This window comes from Pempheris klunzingeri, chromosome 24, assembly GCF_042242105.1.
Source record: "Pempheris klunzingeri isolate RE-2024b chromosome 24, fPemKlu1.hap1, whole genome shotgun sequence".
Lineage (NCBI taxonomy): Eukaryota > Metazoa > Chordata > Actinopteri > Acropomatiformes > Pempheridae > Pempheris > Pempheris klunzingeri.
In genome coordinates, this window is record NC_092035.1 from 2,902,150 (window position 1) to 2,920,264 (window position 18,115).

Here is an 18,115-nt window from a genome sequence, read left to right on the forward strand (position 1 = left end):
GTCCCGCTGCGCGCACTGGGCGGTTTGTCACGCACACTCAGAACCAGCTGCGGCTTGAGTGACGGACGGAGCTATTCTAGGAAGCCGGATAGGGGCGGGGTACTTTAATGCATCCTGGGGGGTGGAGTGGGGGGGGTGCTACATGTCCTCAACTGGCGCACAAGGTGAGGATTTTACGCATGATGAGGAATTATGGAGTAATTAATGATACACTTATTGTACAACAATTGATAAAATAACATGTTTGTGTGCTGCATCCCTATTACCTTACCAGGTAAGTCTTTGCTACCCCAGGTTGGGAGCTACTGGTGATAGGACCAGTACTTGTATCCAAATCTCCATCCACCTCCTTTGGCCAAAGTCCAGACGCAACACCAGCAATTTTGGGTCTCTTAAAAACAGTTCACCTAAAAATATCAGTATTAATATAGTGTGTCAGTTTCTTAAAGCCAGTTTCCACTTTGAAAACTACAAGTTCAGAAGTAGGCAATTAGGTCATGCATATCTAGAACTCTCACCACAGGGTATGAGGCCACTGGTCTTACCTCAACATGACATTGATCACACTGTTTTTTGTCTCTGTGTACATGCCGCTGCAACAGATGCATGATTAATAGGTGCCAAGAAGGTATTTGATTAAAAAATTATGTACAAGTGTGTGTGTGTGTGTGTGTGTGTGTGTGTGTGTGTGTTGATATCACTGAGTTCATGTCTGATACCTCCATGCAGATGGTGCTGTGGACTGTGCAGCCAATCAATTCAATGAATAATCCCCAAAGTAGTGCTGAGGGATTAAAAGTGCCTTTATTTTAGTGTGTAATATTAATGTTAGCACTGAAGTGCATGCCCCCCCCCTCTCCACATTGTGTCTGTCTCTGCCCAGCAGATGGCAGGATTACCAAAATAAAAGCAACAATAAAGGCGTCTGAGGACCAAATATCAGGTGTGTTGTCACTGCTGCAGGTGTAGAGGGCGATGTTGTTCCACAGATACCTGACATCACTGCTCTCACTGAAGAATATACTTATTAATATTAACATAAATATTGGATCTGTGAACTGCTCATTTAACTATGTCCATGTTAATTAGATCATGTTTGGGGTTGAAACTCTCTTTTATGACTAGTAGGATAGTTGATATATCTGATTATTATATATAAACCTAAACCTCAGTGTCCCACAATGCTTTGAGCAAGGGTCAGTTGTTTAAGTGAGCAGTGAGATCCCTTTTAAGTCAGAAATGTGTCAACTATCATGTGAATTGATCATATTAGCCAGGTATTAAGGTTTAATTGAGGTGATAAATCACCAAAAACCACTGTGGAGTTTGTCCCAACTTACCACACAGACACCAAGAGACACCATGGCTGTCATCGTTGTCCTCAGAGAAAAAAAAAAAGTTGAATTAAATTAATTATTACGACAAGAAAACAACTTTGTTATCAAAAGATAAAGATATAACTTCTTGGAAAGAGACGTTACTGCGACTGCCTCTGAAGATCTGCCTTTAGAGAAGCTGCAACACTAACAGGAGCAATTTGTCTCCTTCCGGTGGACAAAAATAACCAAGAACACTTTGCTGTTGATCAGGCAAGCTCCATCCATCCATCCACCCATCCATCTCCACTACCTATTCAGACATCTGAGTGGCCCACATGTGTGATTTGCTTTTACCCGAGTGTCTATGCACTTATCTGGTCAACAGAAGAAGTTATGTGGACTGCCTTGAAATATCACTGTACTTTAAATAGCCGCGGCCTGTTGAACTTGTGTATGTGGAGGAATGGAGCATGTCTAAAGCACTCTTGTTGGTTAAAAACATCATGGTCCAGTGGCACAGATAAGGAAAGGAAGCACAAATATTAGCACAAGTGTTTGTGCCACACTGTTCTATCGTCCAGCAAACAAATGAAAAGGACCCACTTTGTTTCATGGACTTATGTCTTCGTGCGTTCAGAGACGCTTTGATCAGACAAATCTTCTAACGAGTGAATGTGACGGATTAAGGGAGTTTAAAGTGGGAGGATTAAGCTGTTTTGCTGCTCTGTCAGGCAGCCTGATACTGTTGAATGGATTGCCATGAAGTTCACACATTTACAGATGACGAATCCTAATAATGATGGTGACTTTTACTCCAGTTCCACCATCTTTATGTTTTCCACATGAGTGTGTAAGTGAGGTAGCATTCCAGGAGTGATCAGTAGGAAACTAATACATCAAGATGTTAAGATGCTGACTATGTGTGCAGCATGAAACAAGCAAACTGCTTTTATTCATACTTCTGTGTTATTTGTAATATTTATGGACTTTTGCTCCAGTTTTTCCGGTTGCTAAATGGAGAGAAAAAGACTTTCAGATGAACATGAACACGAGGGGTGTCTATTCTGGCAACCCAGTGGTTTTACCAGCAGATTAAACTCTTAGACAGCGGAGGAGTGCTGCTCACTGGACTATGAACAATAAACATTGTAGAGTGCAGTCTGTTCGGAGTAATGATGTGAGAACTAAACTGGCTTAGAAGACTCAGTCCAGAAAAATAGAAATAAATAGAAATAAATAACTTTTCTGGTGACATGTAACTATTCACAAACTGTCCATCCCTCCACCAGGTGCTTCTATCCCTTCTATTATTTATCAGTTTAGATTTCTTGACCTGCACATATGAAAAATAGAAACACTGGCACTGGTTTTACAGGACAAAATGGTCCTGATGACTTACCTGCACGCCTGTCTTTTCTCAAGCAACGTCAATTATTAAAGACATGCTGAGGTCGCTGAAGTTACTAAAAAAAAAAGCACCTTGTAAGGATTGTCTTCCTGCTCGTGCCTCAGTCAAACCTTTACAAAAAAAAAATCCTTCCACCTTCAGCAACTTCTGACAAGACAATAAAAGTCCTTTTGTTGTTTTATGAGTTGGAAACCTAAAAAAAAATCAAAATTACTGGATTAACATTAACAATGGAGAAAGAAATATTAGTTGAGCTGAGCTAATTCATCACTTAGTCTCCAGTATTTTAAATCCTCTATTTATAAAACCACGATTATGCTTCTAGCATGAATAACCAAAATATTGGCACCAAAATTCATTTATTCATCTTTTCTTTTCTTTTTTTTACAGTGCACATTATACAAAAATATAAAGTACCAAAAGTTCACAGTGTCCAAAAGGCAGTGTTAAGTCAAATTCACATCAATTGTATTCAGCAGAAGTGTCTTTTGGGAGCAAACAAATCTATTTAGGCCTCCACTGACAAACTGTGATGATATACCATATTCCACGTGGAATGGATTTTCAGAATAAGAGCGCTGTCAACCTTTTCTGTCACAGCGCAGCGGCAGGATGCCACCCTCCACTGTACAGGCGGAATACATACAAACATATTCATACGGTTTACACAAACATGTACTTGTATATTGGTGTGAGGATGTCAGTGCATGCAGTCACTCATATGCAAGCACCCATTGTTCGTTTCATGCTACATAACACTGCAAACGGTGAGAAACACCTGAAAACATTTGTTGGTATTTACAATTTAGAAACAAGATATGAAATATACATTTTACAGCACAGAGTAACTTAAACATTAATAATACTGCCTGGGAATGTGACAGAAAAGAGACAATTTGAATTTGTTTTTAACATTATTTAAAGCCGCTATGTGTAGATTTTCTTTTTTTCTGGGATCATGGTATCCTTTATATTATTCTGATGGTGTAATCATAGGGAAAATAGCGGTTCTGGTGTTCCACTTAATTACTTGCATAACCTTAAAGTATATAGACTCATGAATGGAGAATATAATTTCTAATAAAGAAAAAATGAAGAAATTAATAAAATATTCCTATTTTCCCTATAATTTGCACCAAATTACATAGTTTTTTCCAGGATACCTCTTGGAAAATATCGGGAAATTATTCTGAAATTGTACATCGAGGGGAGCATGTAACACACTTGCAAGCATGATGTCTACATAATTCATAATTTGTTGAAACAAGCAGCAGAAAAAAAAAATATTGATACCACTCTGAGCATTTATACCTCACACACAACACACATAGACAGACAGTGTCCATTTCACCTAGTGTGCATGTTTTTGGAGGAAACTGAAGCACCTTGAGGAACAGAAAAAGTGTCAAAGGCCAAATAATGTGCTTTTTTTTTAATCTCCAAATTCCTCACTATATTCAGAAATGTAAGAGCAAAACAGTTATCGTCCACATTGCTTTCCAAAGCCAGTGTTTAAGATGTTAATCCATTAATCCATCTCAGTTACATGTGTTGTTTTAATCGATTACTGATGTTTTCATGTTGTGGTGAGAGGCAGTGAAATATACAGGTATAGCTGTATTATATTTGGTGATTTTCTTTTTTTTTAACAATAACCTTGATGCATTAACATCCGTAAAATAGGAAAACACAGCCCACATTTTTTACAAAATTAAATAATTTTGTTTCAGCAGATAGGTACAAACATAAACAGTGAAATCTGTGAGCACCCCTAAAATAATTAATATAATTCACTGACAGAAAAGTCAACAAATGTGCATGTTTTTTTAAAAGTACAGTACATTGTGAGGTGTTGTTCTTCCGTGTTGTTTTCTGATGTAGACTCTGCTGAAAATTAAAGCAAATAAGCCCGAAATCTGCAAGTCTCTGATCACGTCTTCGCTCCATGCACTCACAGTGAAAGATGAAAACTTATTTTTACACAGAGATATCAGCTTTTACTGATGACAGCCCAGATGTAATAAATGTCCAAGCTGTCTATTGAACAACATACAGTAGTATTGAGGCCTCACTTGCCAAAAAAAAAAAATGCATTAAGTTCCCAAAACGATAACCAGGACATTTGTCTCTTCTAAGTTCAGTGAAAATCCAGGTGTCCAAAGTCTAATTGAAGGCCGGGAGCTCTGGGTCCTAACCTGCTTTCACACTGCCCTGAGCACAGTCGGCACCTCAGGGTGGGTGAAACAAGAGGAAGGGGACACCAGTAGTGTAGGTGCTGCTTTTATTTAGAGAACAAATGACAATATGGGTCCTCCTAAGAGCGGGAAAGGCTGCTGCCTCGGCAATCGTGTCGTTGTGGCTTTGTGACAAGTGAAGTAATTTCCTTCTTCTGCCTCAAACAAAAGAACCGTAACATCTAGCCTGCCGTCCTTTACTGGAGACTTTGTCAAGGAAAATATAGGCATTTAAAAAAAAAAACAAACCCATCTAGGTGAAGAGCTAAGAGGACAACCAGTAACACTGGTGTCCATAAATATTCAAGCCTGTAAAAAGACGTTTCTTGCATGCTGTAGTGATTCATGAAAGAACAAACTGCACATAAGGTAATAAATGTGTAGAACATTTCACACATTATGTCATTAAGAGCCAATAATGTTACAATGTTACTTGCTACACATGGATCGGTAATTTGGGACAACTTTCTGCCAAAAAAGTAGTCCCTGTTAAACTGCTGCTGTGAGGTTTGTCCAGAGCAAAGAAAACAACGTGGCTGAAGATCTTTTTTTTTTAAATGTTTTGTTTCATAACCAAAATTGAGCCGTCTAAAAGCCCGGGCAAGTAAAACCGAAGCCTAGCTGCACGGCAGGGTGTCACAAAAGGTGTCATTTGGGTGAGCTTTTAAGATTTAATTCAAATCTTTTCTTTTTTAAACGAGGGAACACTTCAGGGTCGGGTTTGTAAAAATCAGGCCTCTTCTCAGCTGTGCATGTAGGTCCTGCACGGGGAGTCTGGGTGGAAGTCATACTTGCTCAGGCTGGGAGGGTAGTAGGTGGTGGCGAACATATTGCTGGACGCCAGAGGGGAGGGGAAGTGGTTGCACGTCTCATCGTTCACATGGAGATTGTTCTTGTTTAACGTCTGTGGAGTGGAGACATAAAGAGAGTTTTGTCTCGCTGTTTTTGTCTAATAAATGAGACAGTACCAAGAGTATAGTTACATAATGAAACAATGGAGCCAGCCCACCTTAAACTCCATGGGGATGTACTTCTCATTCTTTGGCGTGGCGTTGCCCTGCTTGTTGTAGGTCAGGTGGTTAGGTGTGCTGGGGTGGATGACTGCCGACTCCGCCGATGGTCGGTTCAGATGGTGGCAGTAAGAGTAGGCGAGCGCTGACAGCAACGCCGCTGCAAAGAAACTGGCCGAGCCCACAGCTACTAACTGGAACAACGTAAAGGCTGGGAAGAGAGAGGATGGAGGGAAGAAGGCAAAGAGAGAGGATGAGACAAATGGAGGTGGCTAATTGTTGATGGTAAGGTTTGGACACGTAGTTATGATGATACATTTGCGGATTAGAGTCCATAGAGACCATAAATATAGTCTGTGTAGCAGGTGGTGTAAATCTTTGAGCTGGAATGAGGAAGATGTGATGGCTTTACAAGTGCTATACACCTGTGTAACAAGCCCAGAAGGAGGCCCTTAGAGGCTGAATTGAACTGAGAGGTTTTCCTTGTCTGGTTCCAGACCTCTGAATGGCTGCCAACATCAACAGATGTGATCACTGGCAGCTGTTTCACTTGTTGGAAACAACCAATCAGGTTTGTGATCAAGATTAAGAAAGGGTGACATCAGCCAGAAAAAATGGCGTCAGGAAATTGACACAAACATGATAACAAGCTATACAGGTGTGTTGTAACGCAACTAACAGAGAAAATAACTCAAATAAATCAGCATATTTTGCGATTGAAGCGACGAACATTAATTTAATTGCTTCCAGCACCCGCAATTACACCTTCTGTGTCAATTAAAATCCGATCAGACAGATACTTGGCCATGACTGATTGGTTAGAGCAACACTCCCAAATAACAAACAGCAAACATGTAGAGGATAAAGCCTGATGAGGTGACAGTTATCAGACGATCAGACCATGTAGGGTTCACATTCAAGATTTTTACAGAGAAAGTCTGAAGCGGCGAGCTGAATGTGAGATGTGACATAGTTGCTTGTGCTGATTTCACCCTACAGGATCATTTGCCCTGATTTTCCACACATCAACAGGCTCTCCCCCGTCAACGGGAATCACTGATGTGAACAGTTCAAAGACGTGATCAGAGAGTGATCGTGTGATCCAAAGTCTCAGTGAGTTCAGAGGGGATCAGTCTACTTCCTGATGTGTCTCCATCTTGTGGTGTTCAGAGGATGAAACACTGAAGGACCAGCGTCACAATCACTGCTGGAAATAAGCGAGCTAGATCATGGTATAAGACTCAGTAATGAAGTGGAAATGACAGGCTTAAGGTTTTTCCTCTGGGGATCCTGAATGTGCTCAAACTTTCATGGCAATCAGTCTATTACATCATGTAATATTTTGCGTGCAAGAGTAAATGTGGCTGTAAACGTGGTATCAGATGGCAATGCCAAAGCAACATCAAAGCAATGGGAGTCAATCTCAGGATCGTGAATAAGCTTCCTCACAGTCTCGCTTTATGGTGCACAAAGGTCACATGGCCTAAAAATGGGACCAGAAGAATACTGTGGAGAGCATGAACATCTTCAATGACTCTACGATTATGAAGAATGTCAGTGATCTGGGGGCCGAGATGACTTGACCCGATGTCAGTGTCCGGCTTCTATCTAACCTTCTATCTAACCCATGCCCCAGGGCACAAGAGACACAGATCAGGTGAAGGAGACAGCCAACAACTTTGTGACTATAATAACTATGTTACATGTTCAGTGACTAAAATATATATCAAGCTGATGTAGATGTACCCAGGATGCAACAGGACAGTGAGGAGATATACATACAGGAGGTATGTGTGGGCTGGGAATAATGTCTAATCATTTGGGGAGGCAGGATAGAGAGACATCACTTGTTTTCACTCACTTCCACAGCTCTGGTCCTCCTGTCCGGGTAAAATAACTGGAGCGAGACGGACAAAACAGAGAAAAAACATCAATATAATGAAGTAAAATCATTACGGCTTCAAAAGATCAAACAACAAAAATGACAAGAGCATTTCATTTCTCTCTAAGATTTCGTTGTTCTCCAGGCAGGCAGAATGCTGACATCTCCATTAATTCATCTTTTTAATTTCCACAGAGTGAACAAGTCAGCATTTACTCTGCGTGATTAAACTTTTGTTTGACGCCAACTGGATTTTCCAGCTTCTATCAGCAACAGCCTGCAGAAATATATCTACATGCAGCAATTTGCTAATAAGAGCATGTGCTTACCTGGCACCTCGTGAGGCTGGCATGGCCTGGACTGCGTGATGTTGCCCTGGCAGGGACTGGCCTCGGCCTCTTGGTCGTCGCCACAGCGACGAGTGCGATGCTGCAGACCCTCCTCATCACAGTCCCCCCACTCTGTCCATTCACTCCAACCTGATGAGCGCAGACACGAATGGACGGGAGAGTGAAACCCAAGAATTGATTGCATTGTGCTATTCTTTTTACTTTCCATGCAGGTTTTACCAAATCCAAATGTATTTTTTAATCCAGTGTCAATAAGTATGTGTCCAACCATCTTTCAAAGACATTCTGTACAATAAACAAGCCTAGATAGAACATCACCATTTGTTAAAATAAGAAATGTTGACAATGAAAATAGAAGCCTATAAATGCCTTCGCTGAGAAACGAATCGAAACACTTCAGAAGAAAGCCCCCAAAATGAAAAAGGGTGTTTAATCAGAATCAAACTGGATTATATGTCCATAAATCCATAAAGGCTGTGTAGGAAAAGGCTCAGGAACTGCAGAAGGCAGCAAGAAGTAGCTTCTTGTACTGTGATATGTTGAAACAGCCAGTCACAGTGCAGCCTGTTAAAGTGTTAAATAGATGAGACCAATGGTTTTTCCACGTCTCTACACTTTATGTTGGGTCAACGGTAAAAAATCTATTTTATTTTAAAAAATGTTCTGTTTATTTTCTGCATTTCAGTAGGTGCATGCTGGGATAACAACCAAACTGTTTGCCTTCTCAACCCAAATATTGATTCACCACTTGCTGTGTGGAGGAGATTTCCCATAAGCGTCCATACAAACACCATTATTTAATCTGGGGAGACAGCGTGGATCTATGGGGGGTGTTTAACAAAGCAAAACAGCAGATATATATATATAGTTATAAAACTAGTTATAAATTATAGTTAGAAATGTCAAATAATTCATCTACATCAAGAATATTGACAATAATAATAATAGTTATTAGAATTACAGCTACTATGAGTACAATTTACACAATTTTGTTTTGTCTCAAATTTCTTTCTATGAAACAATGGCTACCTTCATACATGAAATGAATGAAAGGAAAAACCTTCCACAGTGCAGCTTCTAACACATGCTGTCATACCTTCACAGGCGTGGGTATTACAGAGCGCCTCCTCAGTGTGCAGGCCTATGCAGATGTCTCCTCCATTGGCCGGGGGCGGGCTGCTGCACGTCCGAGTCCGCTGGTAGTGTCCGCCCCCGCAGCTGGCTGAGCAGTGGGACCACGAGGACCAGCAGGACCAGGCTCCACTCACTGGAACACACATGCTTTATTCATGCAGCGTCCATATTCTGCTATTTCAACTCCACTGATAGCCAGAAGCTCTCCGTTACCTGGGCAGGGTTGAGTGTTGCAGTCCTGATACTCCACCGGGGATCCTACGCAGGCGCTGGGGTTGGTCCTGCCCTCTGCCGTTGAGCAGCTACGTTTCCGGGTTCGAAAGCCTCTAGAACACTGCTGAGAACAGCTGGACCACGTTTCCCACAATCCCCAGTGTACACCTTGGGGCTGGGACAGCGTTCGTCCACTTGTCTTCACTAAGTCTTCGACCAGAGCTGAAAACACACACAGTGTATCAGCTGTCTTTTTTTTTTTTTACTCCTTTTTCACACTGACAGACTCAAAGAGAAGAATATATAAGTTGATCCCAGCATCTTTTGATCCACTCTGCTGAATGAGTGAATTGCTCGCACAAATCTAAACTTCTAAATCCTCTACGGGAACCACAGGAAGGATTTCATCTTTTTATTGCCAAACTCAGCAGACAGACAGCCTGTTATGAAACATTAATTAGCGAGGTGTAATGTGGGTCACATTGAAAAACCAAGTCGTTTTTTTTCCCATACACTCGCCACACACATCGGCAATCACACATTATTTACATATGAATGAGGAGTGCTTCCTAAGGCTTTCAATGAGGCCAGAAATGTTTTTTTTTTTCTGCAGACAAGAGAACCAGAGCAGCTACAGGAAAGATGAAAAGAATGAAATGACATTTTCACCTCATTAGCTTTATTTTAGAGTAAATACCAACACTGATATCTATTTTACATTCCATTGATATTTTTTGTACTAAACAGATTCCATGATGACAAAGAAAACACCTGCAGGTCTATGAGTGACGGAGGAAGTGGACATGTGCTTCCCCACGACGGCTCAGTGTTTCATTAATCTGCTGATTGATGTCTACATACAGTTTGGCTTCATCCTGTCTTTGATGAGGCCAGCTGTGTTTATTGTGGCGAACTAGGAGCTCTGCCACCAGCAGCACTTTTTAAAGCCCAATCAGATACAGCTCTACTCTGCATACAGTTCATTAGACTGACTGTACCAGCCTTAATTTTGATTTTATACTGGTCTACTCTAATCCGAATATAAATCCAAGCAATTTAAATCTAAAATTTGCCGCCCCATCCCCATGTTAAGGTGGCATCTGGCCACACCTACAGTCTGCCAGGTAATTACCACACCAGCTGTGTTTCCATGGTTATAATCTACAACACCTGCTGACAGCTGACACATGGAAAACATGGCTACGAGAGCTGGGAAGCTTTCCAGTGCATGTATCCTGTTCATTCCCAGTACTCACAGTCAGTCTGGCAGGCTCCAGACCCGTCGTTGGGGCAGAATCGGGTCTCCAGCTTCTTCTTGCCCAGCTGGAGCTGCTGGGGGTCGGGGAGCAGCGCCCGGCAGGTGTACCGGATTCTCTGCTCTTGCCTTGACCCATCTTGGCTAACATTGACTGGCATCCAGGGGGTCCAGGGGGTGTTGCGGCGCACCTCAGGGCAGGCCTCCAGGTTACAGGCCTTAAACTCCTGGATGGAAGAAGCTTATCGCCGTTAATCATTATTACAGCAGATGAAATATCTAAACCTGTCTGTCTCTCCTGTTTCCAGGTGGGATGACATTGACATCCATCCTTTTTGCTCCACTAGCCACTACTACTTATTGATCAGGGCTCTCTGAGGAAGGACGTAGATTCTTGGAGGGACACGTGCGGTACAACTTCTCAGTGAAGCTCAACACCAGCAGGTAGAAAGAAGCAGCAGCGTTACTCTACGACAGTCCAACAGAAATAATTGGCAAGGCCATTAATCTTTGATTTTGATAACTTTGATAACTCAATGATCCATCCTCCAGCAAGTAAAGGCTTAAACATCCATTATTCTGAATAAAACATTTGATTGCTGCAGAGAAACATGAATGGGAAGTGGGATTGCTTTAAATAAATAAAATTCTATTTCACATATTTAAACTAATTTATTCTGCTTGAAAAGGCCATGACTTATTAGTGTCAGTAGTAAAGAAACAGGACAGATGAAGAATAAGATTAAGATGTTCTTAGTCAGACAACTACTACTAAATATAATATCCCACAGCAGACTGTCTACTTTCATAAATCATGTGGACTGCTCACTTGTTCAGTTTTCTTTATACTTAGAGCAGGCTGATATGTTTTAAACATAATTCTGACCATCTTAATATTGACTTTTTAAATACACAATGTGCTATAGTACCGTAGAACATCCAGGACAGCTGTTGTCATTCTCACAAGTTCGGGTCCTGGAGTGGACCCCCCCTCCACATTCAGCACTGCAGTGAGCCCAGGGGCCCCACGCTGTCCACGTCACAGGCAGAGGACAGGGCTTTTTCTCGTTGCACAGTCTGGAAGCACAGAGACAGTGATGTTCTAACTCTGTCATGTAACAATGATGCACAGGGAGCCATATCGCTCCTCACCTCTCCTCTCGACCCTGGCCGACACAGATTCGGCCGCCATGCCGAGGTGAAGGGTTGTTACAGGACCGCTGCCTCACTTCAAATCCGATACCACAGCTGCTGCTGCACTGGCCCCATGACGACCAGGGAGTCCAGCCGCCATTCCTGTGGAACAGAATGCGAGGCTGGAAATGTAAATATCGTTACAAATGACTGAGTCCACGTGATTTACGGCACACGGGCTCCACTCTCTTCAGTCTTGTTGCAGTAATAGCAGCTGTTAAACGCTGAATGTTAAATGCAACTATCAAGGTGAGCAACATCCAGACTACGAGTCACTTATTTCACAATTAACTTGTTCAACAGACTACACAAATAACTTAATTGCCTTTCTAACTTGTCCACTTTCAAACTGTTTATTAGTACATTATGCACTCTGTGGGTCTAATTAGCAAGCACAGATCCATCAAATACAATCACCTTGTGAACTTTAATCATAAAAGAGTACAGTTGTACTGTTTTTTGATTTATTAGGGCAATCTGAAATAATGAAGGTTACTCTGTGCATGTCCTGTAACAGAGTTTATTCTAGTCTAGTCTGGTGTGGTTGTTTTCAAATGTCAGGATCAACATAATGAATGTACCTGGAACAGTTTGCCACCTGGATAGTCGGGCCCTTACATTCGACCCCACCGCATCGGGCCACGGGTCCGTTACACGAGCGGGACCGACACACGCAGCTGCTGACGGAGCCCTCGCCGTCGTCGTGGTTGCACGGTTGCCACGGAGCCCAAGAACCGAAACCGCCATCCTGTGTCAGGTTCCTCACCTCCAGAGAGGATTTAAGGGGGGCTTAAGGTCCACGCCAAATGCACATGAATAAGTCACCATTGCTAAATGCACCAAATTGGTCTGAATCTACAGTTATTAAGTTATTTTTTCAACATTTCTACCTTTCATGAACTCTGACTTTTAAATATTGTGTATACACAGTGAGGACCAATACACCAGACTGGCTGTGCGTGGGTCTTACTGGGCACTCAGTGATGTTTTGGGTCCACTGGTTCATGTTGGAGCTCTCCTCGATGGTGGTGCAGCGCTTCTGTTTGTGATCCCAGCCACAGTAAGGGTCCCGAGCGTCCATGCAATGACTAACACGAGCACAGACAGTTAGTCAGATACTGGTTCTCTAGCAGTCTGCACATTGCTGCACGAAGTTAATAATCATAGTTTTCTCCACCACTATTCTGTTTCAAGTAGGACGGCTGCTACAGGGATTAAACAAAAAAATGTCCATCATATAATATTTTGTAAGGTTGTCAATAAATTCTAGTACAAACTCATTAAACGCCTGCTTATGTAATGTCTGCTCTGCCAAAATATGGACTGACAGTTCAAAAGCAGTTTGTTTACAGGGAAAACAAGCTGAGCTCTTAACATAATCGTCTTTGTCAGCGTTTATTGTGGGCCTTTCAGACTTGGCCGCCCACGCGTGTTTGTCTCTTTAATGGCACCGAGTTCATAAATCTTTTTAAGTATTTTCAAGTTAAGTTAGCACATTTGCACACTCACCACCACCAGCAGCAAACCCTCAAACTGAGCTGGCTCGCTGCAACTTTGACTAAATAAGCAACTGCAGATATTGGAAATTAATTTTCTGTACACTAAAATATTGACTCGATATCAAATAAACTTTTATCTTGCTATATCTGCCATATTTAAATTGATCCTTGGCCACTGTCCCATTTATTTTTCAGAAAAATCTCAGTTTTGATGGTCTATTTAATCATACCGTTCAGTGGGATAGCTGGAGCAGCGCTCTAGTGGGATCTTCACCAGTCTGTCCTCGAGCCCAACAAACAAAGATCTGTCACTGTGGAGGATTTGCAGGCTCTTGATTGGTCCTATTTGCCCTTCAGGGAGGATCCTGAGCTCCTCCAGGTAGCAACCCTGAAGGCTTTTATTGGTTGTGGAGAGAGTCTTTAGGATGGTGCCGTATTCTGAAGGACAAAAGCAAAATAAAAATGTTAATTCTAAATCAGCAGTGCAATTCTTTTTTCTATTTTTGGCCAACTGCCTCAGCTCCTCTCTCCTCCTACTCACCAGTGCCGATGTACATGACATGGTAGAGGGTGTCTCGGCCTTGCACAATGTCCACTACCAGCTTGGAGAAGCGCACGTTGTCCTGGGTGAGCAGAGGGTTGACGGTGACCGGCTGGACCACATCGTTCATGAGGAAGAGTCGCTGGGCGTCCTGGAGGCTCCGCTCCGTCAGGTTTCCCCCAGGGCCTCCCTCCTCCAGTGTGCCACACTGAGCAGCCGTGAAGGACATATTAGTGTCACGTGTTACGGTCAAACAAATGTCTGGTTTGGTTTTGCATATGCAGGAACATAGAGTGTTCATGAATGTTTCTAGTTACACCGGTGGCTGTGGCATTTTGTGCATGCATCAGGAACTTGGTATATTTGATGGAGCTGAGATGAACTAGAATTTTCTGTACTATACTACAATAAGCTCTCTGCTACTCGGCGCACCAAGATGAAATAGATGTCAGTCTTTTGAAAACTTCTTTACAAGCATTGGAGGGAAGGCTGGGAAATTGTGGAAGGACAAAACATTCTCACATCAATCAACAGCACGTTGTCAGAGAAAAGCAGCTATGTGAAATCTGTCTTTTGCCCGTGTTGTAAATGTGGGAGTTACCTGAAAATTGGGTATGGGGTTTGGGGTGGACAGCCAGGCTGTGCGTGGGTTCTCCTGGTAGCGAAAGGGTCCATTAAAGGTCTGGGTGATGGAGCTCAGATTGAAGGCGCAGACAGCAGAAGCTGATATACTGTTCCTGAATGGTGTAATCACAGTAAGATCTCAGTGAGAAAGAAAGCAAGAGTGAAAGAAAGTGAATGTCTCATAATCAACATGGCTGGAGTTCATTGCTTGTACAGAATTGTTGCTGTCACCAGTTTCATAGTATTGTCAAGTACTTGAAAATGACAAAACACTAAATAGTGACTTAAAGGGTAAAGCACAGATAGAGATAAATATGCGTTCTTTCATTGTAGCTAGTGAAAATTTAGACACATGGCGCATGATTTGGATTTTAGAGAGGGCATCTATCACTCACACATTAGTGGTGAAGATCCCATATATCAGGTCCTGCTCTGGCAAGTAAAAGGTGCTCTGCAGCTCGTTGAAGTAAAAGGGGATTTCTCCCGAGCGTGAGCAGTTGAGCCGGGCCTTCATGAAGGTGGTCCAGGTGTCCTCCAGAAGGAAGCGTCCACCCATGTCATTCTTACAAACCCGGGCCACACGAGAGAACACCATCTTCCCACAGTCGTTTTCAACTGCAGTTTCTCTCAGGAAAAAGTAGGCGAAGCGACCGATCTCATAAACGGACACAAAATGAGGCTCTGAAAGACATGTAGAAAAGAAAAGATATTGGGAAGATGATATCCACACACAAAGACATGGACCAAATCAGTGTGTTACTTTGTTCACCATTGAGCCATTTGGAGTTGTACTGGGCAGTGCGCAGTGGTGGCATGTTCCCCAGGCTCCTGTAGATGACAGGGTCACGCCCTGAGAAGTCGATCACTGTAGCAGCATACAACTCGCCCCTCTGTGTTACCATAGCGGTGGAGTTGTGGCGCGGGTCGTACGGGCATCGGGCAACACCGTTCACTGTGTCCAACACCTGACTGATGTTACTAATCTGGCAGACAGAAAAAGGGTGAAAACGCAGCTGAATTCACACCAAAGGCCAAATAATTAGACAGCAAAGAGAATCTGCTGCTTCTGTTTTAGTATTTGGCTTTGCACTGTGAGTTACACATGGAATACTGAACAAATAAGTACATTCCTTTAAAACTTTTAATTAATTTGTCAGGGCAGAATGATTCTTGAGTTATTCAAAGGCAGGTTATATAACTTAATTAGGAAACAGTTTTTGCAATCAAAAAAATCAATCAAAAAGTGTCACAGGCCTCTAATAAGCCACATGTGAATTTTTTTCATGCAGTGGAAAATAAATTTCTATCATGTCTACATCTGCTCAAGATCCAAATGCATATAGAAGTCATTATGTTGCATGGATTTGATGGATAGCTTTAACAGTTTAACTTGCAGCCATGCAAATGAGAGCGTCAGTGCAACAAATCATTACGCTGCGATGGTGCATCTATCTAACAGTATATCAATAGTGCACTTCTAACTATTTTCTGGCATTCTGAAGTCCGTCGCTGACCAAGAGAAAAATATTTCTATTCCTTTTATTTTGAAAGAATCTATGACAACTATTTCTGTATGCTTTACATTTCTACTGACAGTTTTCACAGGAAACAAACATGTTTTAGCTTCAGGAATGTGTTTTCCTTCTTCATGGTTTGCAATAATTTCTACTACAGTACAAAAATCTACTTGGAGAGGCTTCAAAATGACTTTTGGGACTCTGTGGTGATTGAGTTGTAAGTTGTAAATGATCAATTCTAAACATATGGTGGCTCAAACCTGATCTAGCTGGTACCTTGCTTCATCACATCTCATGATAAACGGTTGTACCAACCTGCCTGGTTATGCAGACAGGGGTGAAAGCGTTGGTCCCGCACGTGAAGAGCATCTTCCCACTTATCAGCAAAACCCGGATGTAGTTTTGACACTCTTCCTGCAGACGAAAACACACCAACGGCTCATGAGAATCGCCTGTCGTTAATAAAACGTGAAGAGCCTTTTCAGTTGAATAGAGCACTACCTTAGATTTCCCTTTGCTCTGGCATGAACGCTTTGTGTCTTCATCAGGCGCCCATTCTGTTGCCTGGACGAGCAAAAGAATAAATATTCTGGTTTAGAGAATTTGCTTTGTTTACAACCAAAATGAATATTAACAGCACCTCAGCATAGCCAGGAGTTTAAATGTAACAAGTAAATAAGAAAACACACATGGAACATTTTAGGAAAAATGTTGCTGAGAATTATATGAGAATACAATAATTTCCAATAATTTTCAGGCCAAAGCATTTATAAAATACATACTTTCTCTATTTGTCAAACTTTAATCATACAGTCATTTAAAACATTAAATGATTAAATGATTTTAAAAAATCTACTATTTTAAAAATATGTATTAACTATTAATGATTGTATTAAATAAGAGTTTTATAAATTTGAATGCATTTTACATTTTCCTTAGTGAGCTCTCTCTAACATATTCTCCTGGCTTGGTTAGCTTTACCTGAATGAGCGAGGCGTTGCTCAAACTCAGTCTGAAGAGAAAGTTTCTGTGAAAGAGATTTATTATGTTCAGTGCTAAAACTTTATCAGCACTGTACACAGTACATTGGCAACCTACGCAGACACGCAGTGTAATTATTTGTCACCTCGCTCCAACGACGAGCTGGTTTCTGCTCAGGTCCAGGGCCAGCTGGGAAAAATCCCTCACTCCTGGATGGGTGAACTCTGACAACCACGGCCTCAACGCTGGAGAGGGAAAAAGAGGAGTGAGTGCATGCGTATACTATGAAGGGAGGAAGAGTGTAAGGATAAGTGCAGAAATAGAAGAAGAAGAAGAGAAGCATTGTATGCATGGGAATCCTTCCCCACCAAACGGTACCTGGTTCACATCTCCAGCCTCTGTTAACCCCTATGAGTTTTTACTAATGTGCCACATTTCTCTCCAGTGAATCACCTGATTCACCTCCACAACCTCCCCTGAGCAATTCGACCAATTTGCCCCCCACCCCACACGATCGATGTTGAATGAATGAATGGATGCAGCGGGATTAATGTGCTCACCTTGGTAGGACACAACAGGATGTTCCTTTCTATTACAGTCTGCTGGTTTGATGTGAGGCAGCTGAGACAGACACACAGAGGAACAGATGACAAGCACCAGGCCCCAGGGGGAGATGGCCCACGCCCCCCACCCTGACGTAACCATAGTTACAACCACATCCAGTCTTCTATCAGGTCCTCAGGAAACACCTGTTGGAACGGAGGAATCGTCTGTCAATTTCAGCACATGACCAACAAGAATCCAACAATCCCCTAAAGGTTAAGAAAAACCTCCAGAAAGTGTTCCATGTTTATGGAGATCTCTTTTGATCCAAAAACGTCTGAATTAGACTCCACACCGTTTTACATTTGCATACTCTTCATTGCTCCGTGTCCGCCTATCCTTCCATCTAAA

General features: G+C 42.1%; 1 protein-coding gene across 1 annotated transcript; it reads right to left on the reverse strand.

The window, feature by feature from the left end:
- Nucleotides 1–5,703: 5,703 nt before the first annotated feature.
- On the reverse strand, nt 5,704–17,866 carry LOC139223632 (semaphorin-5B-like). Its single transcript, XM_070855598.1, has 21 exons — nt 17,722–17,866; nt 17,307–17,406; nt 17,162–17,207; nt 16,682–16,744; nt 16,496–16,594; nt 15,433–15,646; nt 15,059–15,344; nt 14,641–14,776; nt 14,040–14,247; nt 13,729–13,936; nt 12,970–13,087; nt 12,581–12,765; nt 11,958–12,101; nt 11,735–11,882; nt 10,807–11,032; nt 9,551–9,772; nt 9,300–9,470; nt 8,183–8,332; nt 7,833–7,868; nt 5,971–6,182; nt 5,704–5,865 (listed from the first exon to the last, which is right to left on the reverse strand). The coding sequence occupies exons 1-21, from the start codon at nt 17,864–17,866 to the stop codon at nt 5,704–5,706; spliced, it is 3,279 nt and encodes a 1,092-aa protein (XP_070711699.1).
- Between the last annotated feature and the right edge of the window lie 249 nt (nt 17,867–18,115).